This window comes from Eublepharis macularius, chromosome 8 (genome assembly GCF_028583425.1).
Source record: "Eublepharis macularius isolate TG4126 chromosome 8, MPM_Emac_v1.0, whole genome shotgun sequence".
Lineage (NCBI taxonomy): Eukaryota > Metazoa > Chordata > Lepidosauria > Squamata > Eublepharidae > Eublepharis > Eublepharis macularius.
In genome coordinates this window covers 81,500,044-81,517,837 of record NC_072797.1, presented here as the reverse complement: position 1 = coordinate 81,517,837, position 17,794 = coordinate 81,500,044, and the positions used below count along the sequence as shown (strand labels likewise).

The window sequence follows — 17,794 nt, the reverse complement described above, 5'->3', positions numbered from 1 at the left end:
GATGCTTTGCTGGGGTGGCTTGGTTGTTAGGAGCCTTGGCGGGAGCCACGCGTGGCTCTTGTGGCGGGTAGCATTGGATCAGATCTCTATCCGGGGGACCAGGGCCACGGCTCTGGTACCCTGTTCAGGGGATTCCCATATGGAATCTTGGGAGTGAGGTGAGTGGCAGACCCGGCCGGGGGTTGCGAGGTGCTCACTCCCAGGTGGCAGGGGAATCAGGCAGGGGTGTACACCCATCTGATTCCCCCATTAATGTCACTCCTTGGTCCCCCCCCTTCAGCGGGGGTCCTGAAGGGGGGGAGGTCTCAGTGGCTGGCAGGCGGGCCAGCCTTTGCTCGGGATCCAATCCATATGCTTGCCAATGCTCCTTGTTTGTTTGTTTCTGTTCACAATAAAGTTGTGGCCTATTTTCCCAGCTCTCTTGTTGTACTGAGTTCTTCAGCGCGCCGTCCTCCTCACCGGGCTTAAGCATAGGCTGCAAGGGACCGACGCCCAACTTACCGGGCGAAGGCGTTGCTGCCGGCGGCACGGAAGGAGGAACGGCTGCTGGTCCCGGCTTCCGTTCCCCGGCAGGCTCCTTGGTCTGGGCGGCCAATCAGTTTGAACCTTGGCCGCCCAATCGGGGCCGCCGGGGAGCAGCTGCAGGGGGGCGGGGCCAACCGCCGGACCTGGAGAGCGAGGTTCTCCCTCTGGTCCGGCGGCTCTGCATTTAAGCAGACACGGCCCCGCCGCCCGGCAGTCTGCGCCGGGACGCGAACCCCACCCTCCACTCCCTGTTTTCTGAGGTTTTATCTGTCACAGCTTTGCGGGTAGCATTGGATCGGATCTCTATCCGGGGGACCAGGGCCACGGCTCTGGTACCGTGTTCAGGGGATTCCCATATGGAATCTTGGGAGTGAGGTGAGTGGCAGACCCGGCCGGGGGTTGCGAGGTGCTCACTCCCAGGTGGCAGGGGAATCAGGCAGGGGTGTACACCCATCTGATTCCCCCATTAATGTCACTCCTTGGTGCCCCCCCCTTCAGCGGGGGTCCTGAAGGGGGGGAGGTCTCAGTGGCTGGCAGGCGGGCCAGCCTTTGCTCGGGATCCGATCCATAAGCTTGCCAATGCTCCTTGTTTGTTTGTTTCTGTTCACAATAAAGTTGTGGCCTATTTTCCCAGCTCTCTTGTTGTACTGAGTTCTTCAGCGCGCCGTCCTCCTCACCGGGCTTAAGCATAGGCTGCAAAGAGTAACAGACTCATTTAACTGGAGCTTGTCAAGTTGTTCTATTGGGCCCAGGAACCAGATCGGGGAACCATATAATATGCATGGTATTACAAGAGTCTTGTATGCCTTCAAAAGTGCTGGTACTTATTGAGCTCCTTGAATAAAGAAGAATTTCCTTAAAGCCAGTAGAGCTAAGCCAATTTTCTGTGTAAGATGTTGAATATGCTTAGACCAGGATAAATTTGACTGGAAGCCAATTTCAGTTCTAGAGAGCAAGACAAGGTCATTAGCATATAGCAAGGCAGGCACTGGGTAATTGCCCAAGCATGGTGCGTGGTTGGAGATGCCTTGCAAGCTTGGAACAAAGTCATTTATATATAGGTTGAATAGGTGAGGTGCAAGAACACAGCCCTGGCATACGCCTCTTTGGTTAGGTGTTTGGCTTGATACAGATCCCAGTTTATTTAGTTTAACATGTAACACATTTCTAGAGTATAGGTTCATTATCAGCTTTAACAATCTCTTGGGTAGATGTGCAGCGTTAAGTTTGTTCCATAGTCTTGTGTGGGAGATGGAGCTGAAGGCAGCCCTTAGGTTGATAAATGCTGCATAGGGAGCCATGCGTGTCTAGTACATATTTGCTTACTAGCGAGGCAAGCGTAAAGCAGTGGTCCACGCAAGAGTAGTCCTTTCTAAAGTCAGCCTGTTCATCCCACTCTTTATGCATCCAATAAAGAATTTTTTTGGTAAAAGAGATGCATAGAGTTTACCAATTATTACCAGGAGGCTAATTGGCTGATAATTGTTTGGATCAGCTTTATTGCCTTTTTTGTAGATGGGTGTAATCAGTGATGTTTTCCAGGTGTCTGGTATAATTCCATTTGAATTTACAAATGTAAATAGAGGTGCAAGCATGTGATCCCACCAATCAGGAGCTATCTTCAGAAGCTCGGTAGGGAACGCATCAAAGTCAGGGGACTTCCCAGTTTTCAAAGCTTTGATCAATTCAATTAACTCGCGACAAGTAACAGGTTCCCATTTTGGAACTTGCTTAAGATTGATTTCAAAGTCCAATTCCAGTTCAAGGTTACGTATCTTATAGAGATTTTTAAAGTGTTTCTCCCAGGTAGTTGATGGTATAGCGGTTGTAGTGCTGCATCGTGGCTTCAGTATTGGTGTAATTAGGTGCCATAGAGATACACTGGATTTCCCTTTCGCAGCTACAATTATCTTGTCCCATAGAGATTTCATAGACTGGCATTTTTTCTCCTTCAGTATAGTTTTATATTCCCTTTTGGCTCGTATCAATGAAAGTCTTGGGATAGTTGTATTTCTGTATCTAAAGAGCTTATAGTTCCTCTTAACTTGGTTTTTGTCTAATATATAGTAATTACTCCAAAAGGTAACAGAACTAGATCTGAAAGGTGACTCACAGCTATTAGAGTTAATATCTGAGTGTGTTCACACTAAGTAATCTAATACAAAATTTAACTATACACCGTTACAATTCTTCATCTGCCATAATGCAGTTCCACAACATACAGTTTCCATGAGAATTATTAGAGATTGCCCATCCTACCCAATTCAATACATCCGCCAATGCCAAGGAGAGAAGCTGCACTGTGGTAAAGAGGGAGAGTTATATAAATGATGTCTTCAGGAGTAGCACCAAATGCCCATAATCCAGCAGCACCTTTTATGACCTGCATGTGACTGATAACTGCAGCCTTTGGCAAACCTGAAATAGAGTACACAGAAATGTTCATTAGAAGGAAGTAAAAATGATTATTTTATATCAGTGACTAACTTTTCACATATCTGTATACATAGACAATGTTATTTGAATATATAAATGTTTTAATGTGCTGTATTGCTTGGGGCTATTATTAGCCAAAGCAAACATGTCAGTCTCTCCTGTTGAAATCTACTTAGTACACTCTGCCAATGGAATGACTGGTCCAGAACAATGTACTCTCTGCTTGTAATGTACACATTTTGTCACTTGGAACTGTTGGTGCCACTTGACCAATCAGAGTACTTAGGGTTGAGCTACTGGATCTCAGCGACTATGCATTATAGTTTCTGGCTAGTGCTCTGATCTGGTCTGGAAGCAGGGTGACTTACACTGCAGTCCTGAGCAAAGTTACATCCATCTAAGCCCAATGAGATCAAGGGACTTAGAATTAATTAAGTTTAGGGCTGCACAGTGAAAGCAGCAGCAGCTTTATACCCTTTGAAAGAATTGAAAGTCAGTTTCATTCTCTTATCCTAAGGCGGAGATTCCCTCCCTGCTGGGGAGCAAACAGACCCCCAGGAACAGCACAGGGATCACAGTGGGAGGAGGGAATTATTTCCCTTTCTTCCACAAACTGACACCCTTGAAGTCTTTGTAATTTGTGGTTGGATATATTCCACTGAAATATAGCACTGCATGTGCTCATCTGCATTCCTTTCAATGAACATAATGAGTGCAAGGCTGCTCTGTTCTGGTGGCAGTACAATTAGGAAATGAAGTTAGTCATACTGATTGAAATTAATGCAGAAATGCTGTTAGGGGACATTTCCTAGGCTGCTCATTGCCAAGCTGTAAAACAAACCAATTCAACCACTAATGCTGGCCTAAAGCATACTTACTGCGAAATCCTAAGAAGAATTACTCCAGTCTAAGCCTATTGAAATCAATGGGCTTAGACTGGAGTAGCTCTTCTTAGGATTGCACTGTTAAAGGATGAAGACAGATATAACATTACTAAGCAGTGAGGTTGATATGGAAGAATCCTCACCATGTTCAATTAAAATAGACCTCTTCAGGGTTCAGTCTGAAAAACTAGCAGTGAACAGTTCTAATGGCTGGAGCCCATAATATCTTCTCTCCCAAATCTCCTAAGCAATTTTGCACTTAAAAAACAGCCATTTTTTAATTTAATATGGCAACCAATGAATGAATATGTGCATGCAGTTAAGAAAGCAGAAAGCTCACCTGAAGTATGGGGGAGAGAGTAAGGCAGAGGCTGGCCGAGCACTTGACTTGTGGGTATGCATTTGAATTGTGAAGCTGGCAGGAAGCTGGGCTCATATTGAGGCTAAAGGTGAACTCCACTGAGGGCCAACCTAGATGTGAAGCAAGAGATCCATAATTAGGATCTCTCTCTTTTTAAAACTCTGCACAGCCTCTTTAAAGATCAAGGAAGTGTCATATGGGGGGACTTTTACCTTTTTATTTCCATGAGTTTCCCCATGATGTCAACAGCTTTCTCCTGCCCCACCCTCCATACATAGAAGTAGTAATTAGATCTGCAGAAGGAAAGATAAAGACAGGTATTCCATTTGGACCTGTATTTTTTGCTTGTGCAGAGACAATCACAACTTCAAGGTGAGAGAATCTATTTAAATCACAATTGAGGTATGAAAGGCAAAGATTACACATCCCTTTCCCAATGAGATACATCTCCAAAGCTCCTACATGTAGCTAAAAACAGTGAAAGATCTTAATCATGAATCTTTCACACCTAGTTTATCCCTGACTAGGGAGGTGGTGGATCAGGGTTGCACAGGAGCTCATCATTTACTGCCATACACCACTTGCTGGGAGAAGGGAGGCGGCAGCAGGGTGGTGCTCCTGCCTTTATATGCTGCTTGCAGGCTTCCTGGAGACATCCAGTTTACCACTGTAACAGGATGCTGGACTGGATGGGCATTTAGTCGCATCCAGCAGGACTCTTCACAACTTCACGCTGCAATACTTATATCAACCTTGCAAAGTGAGTCAGTATTATTTTCCCTATATATTTATTTTATATTTATTTTACTTTATTTATACTCTGCATTTATTCCCAATGAGGATACAGTGACTTTCTTCATTCTCCCTTCCTCCATTTTATCTTCACAACAGTGCTGTGATGTAGCTCAAGCTGAGGGAGTGTGACAGGCCCAGGTCACCCAGCAAGCTTCCATGGTAGAGGAGGAATTTGAACCTGGGACTCCCAGATCTTAGTCCAGCACTCCAACCTCTACACCACACTTGTAGTTTGCCTAAAGCCATCTAGCATGTTGATGACTGAATCAAACTAATTATTTTCTGATCAGTCTGCTAGAGGTGTTGAACTTCCCAGATGCATCTGTTTGGGCTCCATTTGGGACATAACTTAGTCTTGGGTTCACCACTTCCTCCAAAGAACTGTTTTTAAAGGGGGGGGGGAATCTAAAGTTCATGGTTTGTTGTACAGTTTTATGACTATATAGCACAGGAGGAGAGGGGATACAGATATAGGAGGGATGCTTCACTTCAAAATATTCCACTATACTACTTTCCTGAATATTCTCTTTTTATATTATGTCTGTCTTCATCCACCAACAAATGCAACTTATTTGCTTAAAATGCAATTTGATCAGCGTGGAATTCCTAGATACAAATCAGTTACATAAATAACAATGAAATCCTAAGCAGAGCTACCCCAGTCTAAGCAGATTGAAATCAATAGACTTAGACTGGCGTAACTCTGCTTAGAATTGCACTATAAGTTATATAAAACTGGCTTCTCTGATTTTAATTAAAATATAAGGTCAGAACTAACAAGTAGGATTATTAATTTAACCTGATATTTTACATGATATTTAAACGTTAACAAATCACTCTTCAACAGAGTTATTACTGATCCATTTTAAAATGCCTATAGTCTTGTGTTAACAGTCAGACTTCTTAAATGTTCAGCCTCAATGTTAAGCAACAGTCATTTAAATCTGTACCCGTCAAACAGCTGACATGAGCAAACACAAGATGAAGTCAAATTCCTACTTCCTACATTCATCAATTACTGATCTCTTACAGATGTGCTGCTGATTGTAAATACATGTAACTATTTGGAATCCTGTTGCATAGAATATGAAGGATGCAATCCAGAAAAACTGGCTTGCCTAAATTCTATTGATGTATGCACAATTTAAGATATAAACACTCACCCCATTTATTTCAATAGTACCTGGATTACATCTTTATTACATCTCTAAAACTGATTAGGAGATATTAGTAGGAAAGGAGCTAAGAAAGCTTCTGGAAGCAAACATGTCAGTGAAGAAGGAAAAACTTTATGGTAAGAAACTATTTATATTTCACAGAAACATTAAATGGGCTTTGATTTTAATAAAAATATAAGGCTGGAGCTAACCAATGGGATTATTAATTTTACGTGATATTTAAAAGTTTACAAATAATAACCCAGTGATATATATTTTAATATATATTTTAAAACAAAGTTTTAGAGACAAGCCACTATCAATGTCACTTTCAGATGAATCAGAACTAACTAAACTACCACGCCAGTCCAAAAACAAAAGCCATCTTTTATTAGGGCCTACATGCTGCCTGTGACCATTAAAGGATAAACATCCTACAGGATGCAGATAAAGGGGCCTTAATACAGTGGCCTGAAAGACTTTCTCCCTCCTCCTTTTTTTGAACATCCAGTCTGAGGAACAGTTCTGGAGAATTTAAAAGCTTGTACATTGTTTTGTCATTTTGGTTGGCCCTAATGATAGGTGGCTTTTTGTGTGGGGGTTTTGCACCTGCAACTTCTGCCCTAACATAATTATGCTTCTTTTCTGTACCCCATTAAGAAGTATTTCAAAATAAATAAATAACAGTCCTAACTTCTTAGCATCTGTGCCAATGACAATAAACTTAGCCATCTGTTTCAAAACCCAAATGCGAGTTAGTAACTTAATTTTCTTTCTCCACAATAGCCTTTTGGCAAATAAATGTTTCATAATATATGTATAACATGTTTAGAAAGAAGGTTTGTGAAGCTGAGTTTTGGGGGATTTTTACATTATTATAATATATATCTGCAATACAGCAAATACAAGCATTTTAGTAATTAATAAACTGATGTCTGAAGAAATAAAAATGACTACTACCATCTAGGTCATGAGGTCAGAAGGATCCAGCAGGCAGGATTAGAGATGCCATCCCCCCACTGTGGGATCCCCTGTCCTCAGCCTGTGCCCCCCTCCTCCATTCACCAGGCCAGCAAGGGGGGAGGTACCTGGGGAGGAGGCATGCCTGTGAGGTATGTATGCACTTCTGAATCATGCCAGAAAATGACATCGTTTTCCAATTCAATGTGGAACCATGGCGGGGGATGATTTGCTAAAAATCACCCACTGCCGTGATCTGTAGCATCCTCATTGGAGTGGAAAATGTCTTTTTCTGGTGTGATGGGTGGGTGCAGGAGTGAACACAAAACATACATGCAAGGTATAAGTACCCACTGTCCCCCACTCCCCCAACCAACCACTTCCCATATTGGGCCCCTGAGGGACCTGACACCCCTAGATCAGATCCAGTAAAGGTATCCTTAGAAACAGATTATTCCTGTCTTGCAACTCAGATGTATTCCATGAAATGAATGTTTATTTCTGAAGTCCTGAAGTGATATTAAGAATGAACACACATGTATAAGTAGGAGTGTTTCCATTGGTCAAACGTCAATCATATACCTAATCAACAGAACTTAGTGTACATTTTGTACATGACTAGGTTCTGTTCACCAGTTATACTGAAACATGCATGGATAGCGCTAGTAGACATGGTTGTATTCCCTCTCCTGTCCACTCATTTGGTCTACACAAACACACACACTAATGTGTACAGGGCTCACGCTAATCATTAACAATAAAACATTTACTTCATCTTAATTAATTGTCAGTATTGATACTTTATTAAATGTTGTACCTGTTGTTCCTGAAGTAAAAATGTAGAGGAGCGGGTCTTTGAGATTTTTAGCAATACGGAGATTATCTGGTACAGGATCATCAGAGGCATCATCCAGCTTGTCTAAAATGGTATCAACATGTGGCAAAGTGGATTCTTTTGTCATCAACCATACTCTAATATCATCTTGGAGGTTAGGAAGAATTTCCTCTAAGGTCCCAAGCATATCTTTAAAATAATCATATTGCAAGACACTAAATACAAGGTTAGACTTAAATGGTATAACTGCAAAATGCTTGTCATTATCACAGTGCAGGGAGGGGTGTTGGGAAGGATCATAAAATGTAGAAGAAATTCGCTTTCAGCCAAACACTGGTAGCTCCTCTATGGAGTAAGTAGCTAATTTTCCCCATTCAGTCATGCCCCAAGATGAACTTTGTACAGCTAAATTCAAAAGGATTCACAGAAAATCAAGACCAGAGCCCTCATCTGTAAAGACCATTTTTAACAGAGTATGACAGAAGATGATTTATATACAGGCTTGACAGTCATACATTTGTGCAGAAAAAGCTATGAAGCAATGTTATTCACATTCAAATATTTAGAACAAACTCGCCTCTCTTTCATGGCTATTAAATATTGTTTATACACAAGGAAGAGTCTGTGCATTCCTAGGCAGACTTAAACCCTTGTAAGTCCATTTAAGTCAACAGGTATAGACGGGTCTAACTCAGATTAGGATTGTACTGTTAGTTCTTAAAAGAACATCAGCTCACAGCTGCTCCCATTCTCTTGCGGGAGGGAGGGGGGATAGCATTAGATTTCACTAATGCCTTAATATCTCAAGCCAGTTTCTACATGCCACATTGCATAATCAAATCAGTAACTTATATCATTTGGTTTTTTTTAATTTTTATTAGGTGAGTAATAAAAGACAGAAAAAAAATACAGATTTTCCATTAATCCCCTTGTTTTCTTATTCCCCCACCCTTTCTCCCCCCCTTATCTTAGACTTCCAACAGTTTTCCAACCCGCTGTCCACCTCTACATCTAATATCTCTATTTAACTTCTATAATTAATTCTTATACCCTTAATAACCTTCTTTAAATGCTTTCCATATTAAAATACATTTCTAAACCATAAATTACATTTCTAACTTATCTATATTTCTTGTAAAGATCAACATCTCCTCTCTAGTTATTCAGTTAATAATTATCTAGCCCCCATAACTCCCCCTTATAAGTAACTTATATCATTTTCAATGGTCCCCAACCTACTTAACATACTTAGGAATTAATATCATTCCTAGTTTAAATAACCTTATAAACCTGAACCATCATAAAATTATAAATCATATTAAACTAGCGATAATCAATTGGAACAAATTAAGACTGACCTGGTATGATAGATTCCACTTAATAAAAGCATTTGTACTTCCAAAAATTCTTTTTGTCTTTAGGGCAATCCCACTTACCATAAATAGGACTCAAATAATTAAATGGCAAGCTATGATTAATAGTTTTTTATGGCATAACAAGCATCCAAGAATTGCATTTACCACTCTAAGAAGGAAAACAGCGAATGGTGGCTTTAACTATCCAGATCTCTATCTATATCACTCAGCAACAAGACTAGTAACTCTGTTACAATTAGCCTCGAGCCCATCCTCACCAGACTGGGCCTTGATTATACATTCTCCACTGAAACAAAGTACCCTTAAGGATATAATTTGGAACAAACAGGGTAGCAGACCACAGAACATCAAAAACAGCTTATTTATCTCCTCTATTCTAAAGTTATGGGACCAAGTCAAAGGCAAAATTGTACCAAAATTATCCAGACTCTCTTCCTTCCTTAACCAAGAGTGATTTGAAGCAGGTAATGACCCAACATTTAACTTAATCTTCAAACAATCCAACACGACCAGATTAGTAGACATTGCAACACGGACAGGTCTCTTAGGAAAAGCTGAATTGGAAAACAAACTGAAACAGAAAATTCATTGGTTCAGATATTTACAGATCTCACATATGGCGAACCAGATAAACCTAAAATCAATTATGAAGGAACCACTAACGGAATTTGAACAAATGCTAAACTCCCACGCTCATCAAAAGAAAGGGATGATAGCTAAAATATATAACATCCTGCTGAACACATTTAATAAAAAACAATTAAGCTGTCAAACAAGTTGGTACAAAGAAGGTGAAATCAACCAATCACAGGATAATTGGAAAAAAATATGGTCAACTGGAATATTTACATCAAATGTCATTGTAACTAAACTGCAAACATTTAAAATCATTCATAGATGGTACTTGACACCCCAAAAAATATTAATTACGGCTAAAGCATCTCCGAAATGCTGGAAAAAATGTGGTGAGGAGATAACCTTTGCTCACTGTTGGTGGGACTGTAAAATAATTAGACTATTTTGGAAGGAAGTCATGGGTGCAATAAAAGACATCACTAACTATGATCTTTCCTTTGATCCAAAAATAATCTTTTTGGACCTGTGGGGGAATATACTTATTCCTAAAATTAGAAAGGAGCTTTTTGCCTCACTCTTTATAGCAGCCAAAAGCACCATTGCGACAGTTTGGAAATCAGAAAGACCACCAACACTTGAGACTTGGTTCTCCAAAGTTTGGAATCATTTTATTTTTGAAAAAATAAGTAACGACTTACAAAATGCAGAGCAATTTACAAACAATGATGGTTTTATCGAAAAATGGCTTCCGTTTTTGGACTATATTGAAAAGAACAACTTACAACCTACATCGAAAGTTTTACAGTGTATAACAAATAATGGATACTTCGCTCTGTATTAAAGTAGTAGATCAAATGTGAACAATACCAGAACTCCTCCTGATTCATGAAGAAAATACTACGTTAACTTTGTATTGTTTAAAGAGTGATATGTTATATTTGTAATGGTTATTGTTTATTTGTTATCTGTTAATAAAACTAAATTAAAAAAAAACTTTCATGAAACCTTTTTGTTAAATAAAATCCCTTTTGCCTGCTTTGCAGTACACATTAGAAAGCATTCAACTTCTCCATAGTTTTACAACACGAATTTCATCAGTGAATTTCATCCTTCCATCATCCTTTAATTTGAGACAGTCATGGTCATCTGGCAACATGCTGGCAAATACCACTTTCAAAAGGAAGGATTGAGGCTTTTAAAGTGAAAAATTAAACTGTAAAATTCTAAGAGTACATCTCCAGATGTCATTAGTTTATATTTTAGTTTCAACATAAATTTTAGAGTCCTATCCTTGCAACACTGGTTCTATAAAGCTATTTTCAGTAATTCATGCATAGATTCAATATTTACCAAATTGTATTTTAAATAAAATCCTAACACCTGGTGATTTAAAAAAAATACACTTTTTGTATGTTTGTGCACTAGACTTTATTATTATCTCTTTCAGGGTAACACAAATAGATTAGATTTGTTTGTTTTCAAATTTCTGCAAATTTTGCATTTACATATCATATTACATTGTTTATTGAGCAGTTGACCATATTGACATACACACTGTAATCTGCTGTTGGCCTCAGTGAGAAAGATGGGACTATAAATAATGTAAACAAACAAACAAACAAACAATGGATTATCTCTGAGTCACTGAGCAAAATGATGCTGACACCTAATACTAACTCCAGCTCCCTGCTCTCGACGGAACACCACTTATGCCGGTGTCAAGAGTGAGGAGCCTGGGGGTGGTCCTGGATGCTTCCTTGTCTATGGAGGCACAGGTTGCAGTGGTTGTTAGATCCTCTTTCTTCTATCTAAGACAGGCTCGACAACTTGTCCCCTACGTATCGACCCAAGACCTTACAACAGTGATCCAGGCAACGGTCACCTCCAGATTAGACTGCTGCAACTCACTCTACGCAGGGCATCCCTTGGGCTTGATCCGGAAACTGCAGCTGGTTCAGAATGCAGCTGCACGGGTGGTTGCCAGAGCACCAATCATGGCTCATATAACACCTATCCTCCGTCAGCTGCACTGGTTACCAGTTGAGTACCGGGTCCGGTTCAAGGTTTTGGTGTTGACCTATACAGCCCTATGCGGACTGGGCCCAGAATACCTTCGGGACCGCCTCTCCCCATATGTTCCCTGGAGGTCGCTTCGATCAGCTACTAAGAACTTGCTGATGGTCCCTGGCCCCAGGGAGGTCCGCCTGGCCTCTACCAGAGCCAGGGCCTTCTCAGTTCTGGCTCCGACTTGGTGGAACTCTCTGTCTGAGGAAACTAGGGCCCGGCAGGATTTGTTATCTTTCCGCCGGGCCTGCAAGATGGAGATGTTCCACCAGGCATTTGGTGGGGGCTAGGCTGTCCTCTCACCGGCCATACCCCTGAAGACCTTCCACCACCCATGCAGGACAATGCTGTATTTTAATATTTTATAACCGCCAATTTTAATTGTTTTGATATGATGTTTTAATGTTTTTATAATGTTTTTACTGTTTTAAGTTGTTGTTAAACTGCCCGGAGCCCGTCTGACGGGGAGGGCGGTCTAGAAATGTGATTAAATAAATAAATAATAAATAAATATGATTTGGGCCCACCTAAATAACTAGAACAAGAATTTTTTATGAGCATTGAATGTGTCAAACCTACCCACTCGTCCTTTTTGGATTCTCTGGAGCACCTTCTGGATCACCCACAAGAGATGAGAAGATTATTATTTATTTGAGAGCTATATTGCTTATTTGGGTGCTATTTATTGATATTTATTGTGATATTTATTGATATTTATAGATTGGCCATCGCCTCATCACATATGAGAGAATCTGAAACTTTGTATAATGCTTATTTATTGTGAATGGAGATTTATTAATGTATTTATTGACTAATAGCACTTGAACGCTTTGCACTTTAATAATTTATAAATTTATACACAGTCTCCTCACATTAGTATTGTTGAATTAGTTTCTTTCCATCTCAGGCGTGGTTTTCCACTCTTTTTTTCCAGTGACACCTAACACTAAGCACCACCTTGGAAAAGATGGATTTGGAAGACAAATATATTAGATTTCTGCTTGTTTTCAAATTTCTGCACTTGGATGATGCTGGCCACTAGGACAAGCCCAGTTGCATGCTGCCGACTGCTGGGCTGGGCCCAATTGCTCAGTGGGGAACCTACAAGGACTTGTGGGGAGAGACATCATTTCCCCCTATATCCAATTCCGCACATCATTTCCTCGTTCCCTCCTCTTGACAACCCCTATATCTTCACATTTCCTTGCTTCCTTCTCTCCTGCCCACTCACTGACCAATCTACCTTTTAGCTGCTAGCCATCTTCAGTTATATTTATTATTTATTTACTTAATTTACAACCCACTTTTCTCTATAATAGGGACCCAAAGAAGCTTACACCATTCTCCTCTTCTCCATTTTATCCTCATAACAGCCCTTTGAGGTCAAGAATGTGGAACTGGCCCAAACTCACCCAGTGAACTTTCACAGCAGAATGGGGATTCGAACCTGTGTCTCCTAGATTCTGTTTGAAACTCTAACCACTACATCACACTGGCTTTCATGGGGTGGCTGCTTTTGAACAGCAGCCAGCAGCCAGTATCAAGTTATTTGGCGGTTGCTGCTAGGCTTGGCCTTGATGAGTCCTCCCTTGAAAAACAAAGCATGCTGCTCCATTATTAGTGTATGTATGCTGTGCTGCTAAGGTCTCCAGTGCAGTTCCAATGCGCTGAGTCCTTTGGTGTTAGATTTTTTCTGGAATTTCTTTTCCCTGCTGGGAGCACATAAAATACTAACTAGAGTTTCCAGTGATGCTTCAGTGCCCACCATTTGGGCTTGAACAGATTGCTTCATTACATTTGATTGTGTTTGTACACATAACTATAAACCACTGTTACTTACTACCTCACATACGCTTGGCAAAAGGGATACCTGCCTATTTACTATAACCAACAAATGACACATAGGATTCATGCAATTTCATCATGGAAATAAATTATAGGAAATTAGTATTACGTCAACTAAAAGAGGAGTTAAAGAACATGTTCTTAACGTATCTAATACTATTAGCTATTAGCACATGCATTTAATTCATCAATTAAAACTGGTTTAGAATCTGTTGTCAAGAAGGTCATCTGTTCCTTTATATTTGCTGCCTTTCAACCCCAGCTCCACAGCTGTACTGTGGGGATAATAATAACAGTGACTTGTTCACCACTCTGGGTGAGGCACTAATTTGTCTAGAAGAGCAGTATATAAGCACAGTTGTTGTTAGGAGAATAGTAAATAGTAAACAGAAGTACAGCCTTCTAAGTCCATTGTCTTCAGTTGACTTAGATGAGTGTAACTCTGCTTAGGAGGATTGTACTATATGTGTATTGGTGGCCCAAAAACCTCACAGAAGGCTTTCTTAAGCAGCCTTCTGAGATTTGAGTACCAAAATTTTTGACCACAGAGAAAGGTTAGCAGCCACAGTCTAGTCGGAATGGGTTAAAGATATCATACCATGTTGTTCTGCAGTGTTTTTTCTTCCCCTTTTTATTGTTTTACCATCTTCTGCAGTGGGCCATGCATGTAGTCAAATACCACATATACCACAGAGATCAAGATTTGAAAGATCATACTGAGCAATTCTCAGAAGAATTATAATGCAATCTTAAGACTCTTTCCTGGGAGCAAGACCCATTGAATAGACATGAGTCTTAGCCCTCTGATGAATGATCTGCTATGTAAACTGTAAAGCTGAGGGAAGTACACATTATGTGGAGTTCCTAAGCCCTGTTTGTCTCATAATAAGTTGAGGACCATTTATAGAAGAGAATAGATACTCAAGAGGGAGTGCTCACCTTTTCCATGACTGCCAAATCTTCCCTGCAACTATCCTTCCCCTAGCCATTTTACTACGTTTTTTCCCCAGCCAGATTTGAGAGCAGAAGGCAGAAAGCAGGCATTGAAATAAAATAGGGGGAAATCTAAAGGGTAGAATTGGTAGGAAAGGTTAAGGAATTCCTTATCCCATCTGCTAACGCTCCTTTGCAATGTTTCCTTCCCTCAAATTCACATTACATTGACAAAAACAGATATTGTATCACACAGAGCTCAAATTTGCTGAGGTTATGTGCGGGTCTGTTTTGAACTTTAGACCCTTATGAAATAGGATAATGCTGATGTGTCTTTGTTTCAAAGGTTTCAAGTGGCCCAAAATCATTTAATTGATTGGCAAATCATTGCGCCTGTTCTGTCCAATCTCTAAAAGAAACATCTTGCTAGGTTTATGGATGCCATTAATATACCACCATCTAGCTAAGCTCTACAGTTGTGACATGTATTTAAATTATATCCTTTTCTCCTGAAGAAAGCCCTAAGCAGTTTATAACACCACTGTCCACTCCATTGGTGTCACAATCACTACTCTGTGAGGCAGGTAGAGAAAGAAGGATTGCCTCAAGGTAACCCAGTTAGTTTCCATGGCAGTTTCAAACCCATATTTTCCCAATCTGAGTCTAAGCGCTATATCATGCTGGCTGTCAAGTGGCAAAGCTTTTCCAAGGCTGTAGAGCTTTGGGCTGCAGGTTCGCATGCTTCTGTGTTCCCCTCATCTCAAAACAACTCCACTGACACAGGAAATTCGATTGGCAGATTTCCCCCCTCCCCCCCAGCAACCTATTTTCTATCTTCAGAGAGCTTTTTTTTCACTGGCAAGTATTCAGTCATGGAACTTCTGGCTTTAGCTGATACAGATCTAGGAAAGCTTTACCAGTTGTTTATTAAGAATACATAAAGTGTAGAGCATGATGAGGGAGAGGAATGAACTGTGATAGGAGAAGGAACATTCAAAGATCAGGTTTATACTGTACCTGCTCCCACCAGCAGCATCTTGGGTGCACAGCTGCTGATGCAGTGCAGGAGGGACCTGGAGCGGATGTTGAAATTGAGGAAAGCCACAACACAGCCCAGCTTGGTCAGACCAAACCAGACATGGATGAAATCAGGCTCATTGCTCATCAGCAGGGCTACAGTGTCTCCCCTTTTCAGTGTCCCTTCTTTGAGGAAAAGTTGGGCAATCCTGTTACTCCTCTTGTCCACAGATCGGTATGTGTGAACTTTTCCTTCATATACCAGGAATGGTTTAGTGGGCTGCTTTTCAGCCAGCTTCACAAAGTTGTCCAGTACTGAACAAATCCTGCCGCTCAATCTGTAGGTCTCCACGGTCAGCCCATACTTTATCACTTTCAGCAAAAACTTCAGGTCAGCCCAAAAGTAAGGGAAGAAAAGCTTCTGCAGGAGGTGCAGGGAGAGGAGCCCAGCTACCACTCCCGTCATCCAGAAGGGTAACATTGGGTCAGTGCAGGTGCAAAGAGAGGCGGGCTCTGTGGCAACTCTTCCACCTCCCCACCCCCACAACCCGTCCTGAGATAAGAAAAGCAATTTAAAACAAATCGACTAGAAGCAACTCAAAGGAACCCAAACAGACTGAACCTCCACAGAGACAGAGGTTGGAGGGCGCAACACAACGCAACAGGTGGCAAAGCAACGACGCGTCTCTTCCCTCCGGCGGCAGAGAGGGCTTCACAGCGCTCCAAACATACAAGGAGAGCCCGTTTCCCACACGAAGCAGGGCGAGCTGCTTCTCCGCACTGTAGCCGCCGGGCGGGAAACGCGGAGGAGCAGCTTTTCTTATCACCCATTCATCGCTTGCAGGAGCAGGGCAGCCTGTCTGGACACCAGAGGCGCGAAGAAACTTGTGCGGGTCTTTACTTCAGCCCTTGAGTAAAGCGACTGGCCATTCAACTCCGCCCTTCGCCGAAAGTGACCAGACCGCGGGGCTGGTTCTCAAGAGCAACAAAAGCAAACGGAGGCCGCCCTCTTCCCGCCTCGTTAGTCCCGAGGAGTTCCGGAGAGGACGGCACTTCCTTCACTTCCATGTGGCACAACCTCTGGCTGGAGCGCTGGGGAGTTAAAGTTTGCCTGGGATGGGTAGCAGCAACGCAGCCCTTAACGAGGCATTTTCATTCTCTGTTGAGTAATCCTTTTAGGATGGCCAGATGGTCTTTGTTTGATGCCGAAAGCCAGACACCACAGCTACAAAGGGCTTTTTTCACGCTTGGCGCGTGTTTTGTTTTTCCCTGTCCCAAGTCAGTAAATGCAAAAACAAAACTTTATTGCCGACAAGGTAAACCAGGTTTTAAAATATTTTCTATTTTCTGTCCAGTGTTCACACACATCTACAAATAGGAAAAGATATTCCAAAGGCAGTTCTATATCGTGTAGGAAAATTCCAAAAGTTTGACCTTCTTAAATGTAATCCAATCTGTTTAGCAACTACAATAAAGGTATGTGATAGCGTTACTTTAATAATCAGTGGTCCCGACTCCAAGTACGTGTATTCCATAACTGGAAACTCGTTCATATATTTCCTATTTCTTTCTATTCCTTCTCCATACCCTTCAGCTAAAATCCATTTTATTTCCTGAATATTGATTTTATTTATTTATTAACAAATTTTTTACACCACCTTTCTGCCCTCAGAGCTAACACATTTAGAACATAAAAATTAGAATATCATCTTACAAGCCATTAACACCAGCTCATAAACGCCTCATTAAAACAATTTTAAACCAGAATTTAAAATAAATACAAAAAAATAAAAACAGTTAAAAACACTGGGAAGAGAGGAGGGATTACTGAAGGAATTCCTGGGGGGGGGGAGGTATTCACCCACTGGCAGAAGATGGCAGCAGAAGATGACAGGCGAATCTCCCTGGGGAGAGAGTTCGAGAGCTTTGAATTGGTTTGCCAACCTCTAGAACTGCAACTGAGAAAACGACAGCTTCCGAGGGGAAGCATCACATGGGCATCACGTCCCCAGTGAGCTCCCTCCCCAGAC

The 17,794-nt window shown here is 41.3% G+C and overlaps 1 protein-coding gene across 2 annotated transcripts in view; it reads right to left on the bottom strand.

The window, feature by feature from the left end:
* Positions 1–16,822, bottom strand: part of SLC27A6 (solute carrier family 27 member 6) — a 73,471-nt gene extending 56,649 nt beyond the window's left edge. For both annotated transcript variants that reach the window (XR_008597530.1, XM_054986921.1), the window contains exons 1-3: positions 15,765–16,822; positions 7,936–8,142; positions 2,785–2,943 (exon numbers count right to left, since the gene is read on the bottom strand). Coding sequence is in view for 1 of the 2 variants with exons in the window: in XM_054986921.1 (XP_054842896.1) it covers positions 2,785–2,943; positions 7,936–8,142; positions 15,765–16,245 (847 nt within the window). In the remaining variant the exon portion in view is untranslated. The remainder of the gene's footprint in view (positions 1–2,784; positions 2,944–7,935; positions 8,143–15,764) is intronic.
* Between the last annotated feature and the right edge of the window lie 972 nt (positions 16,823–17,794).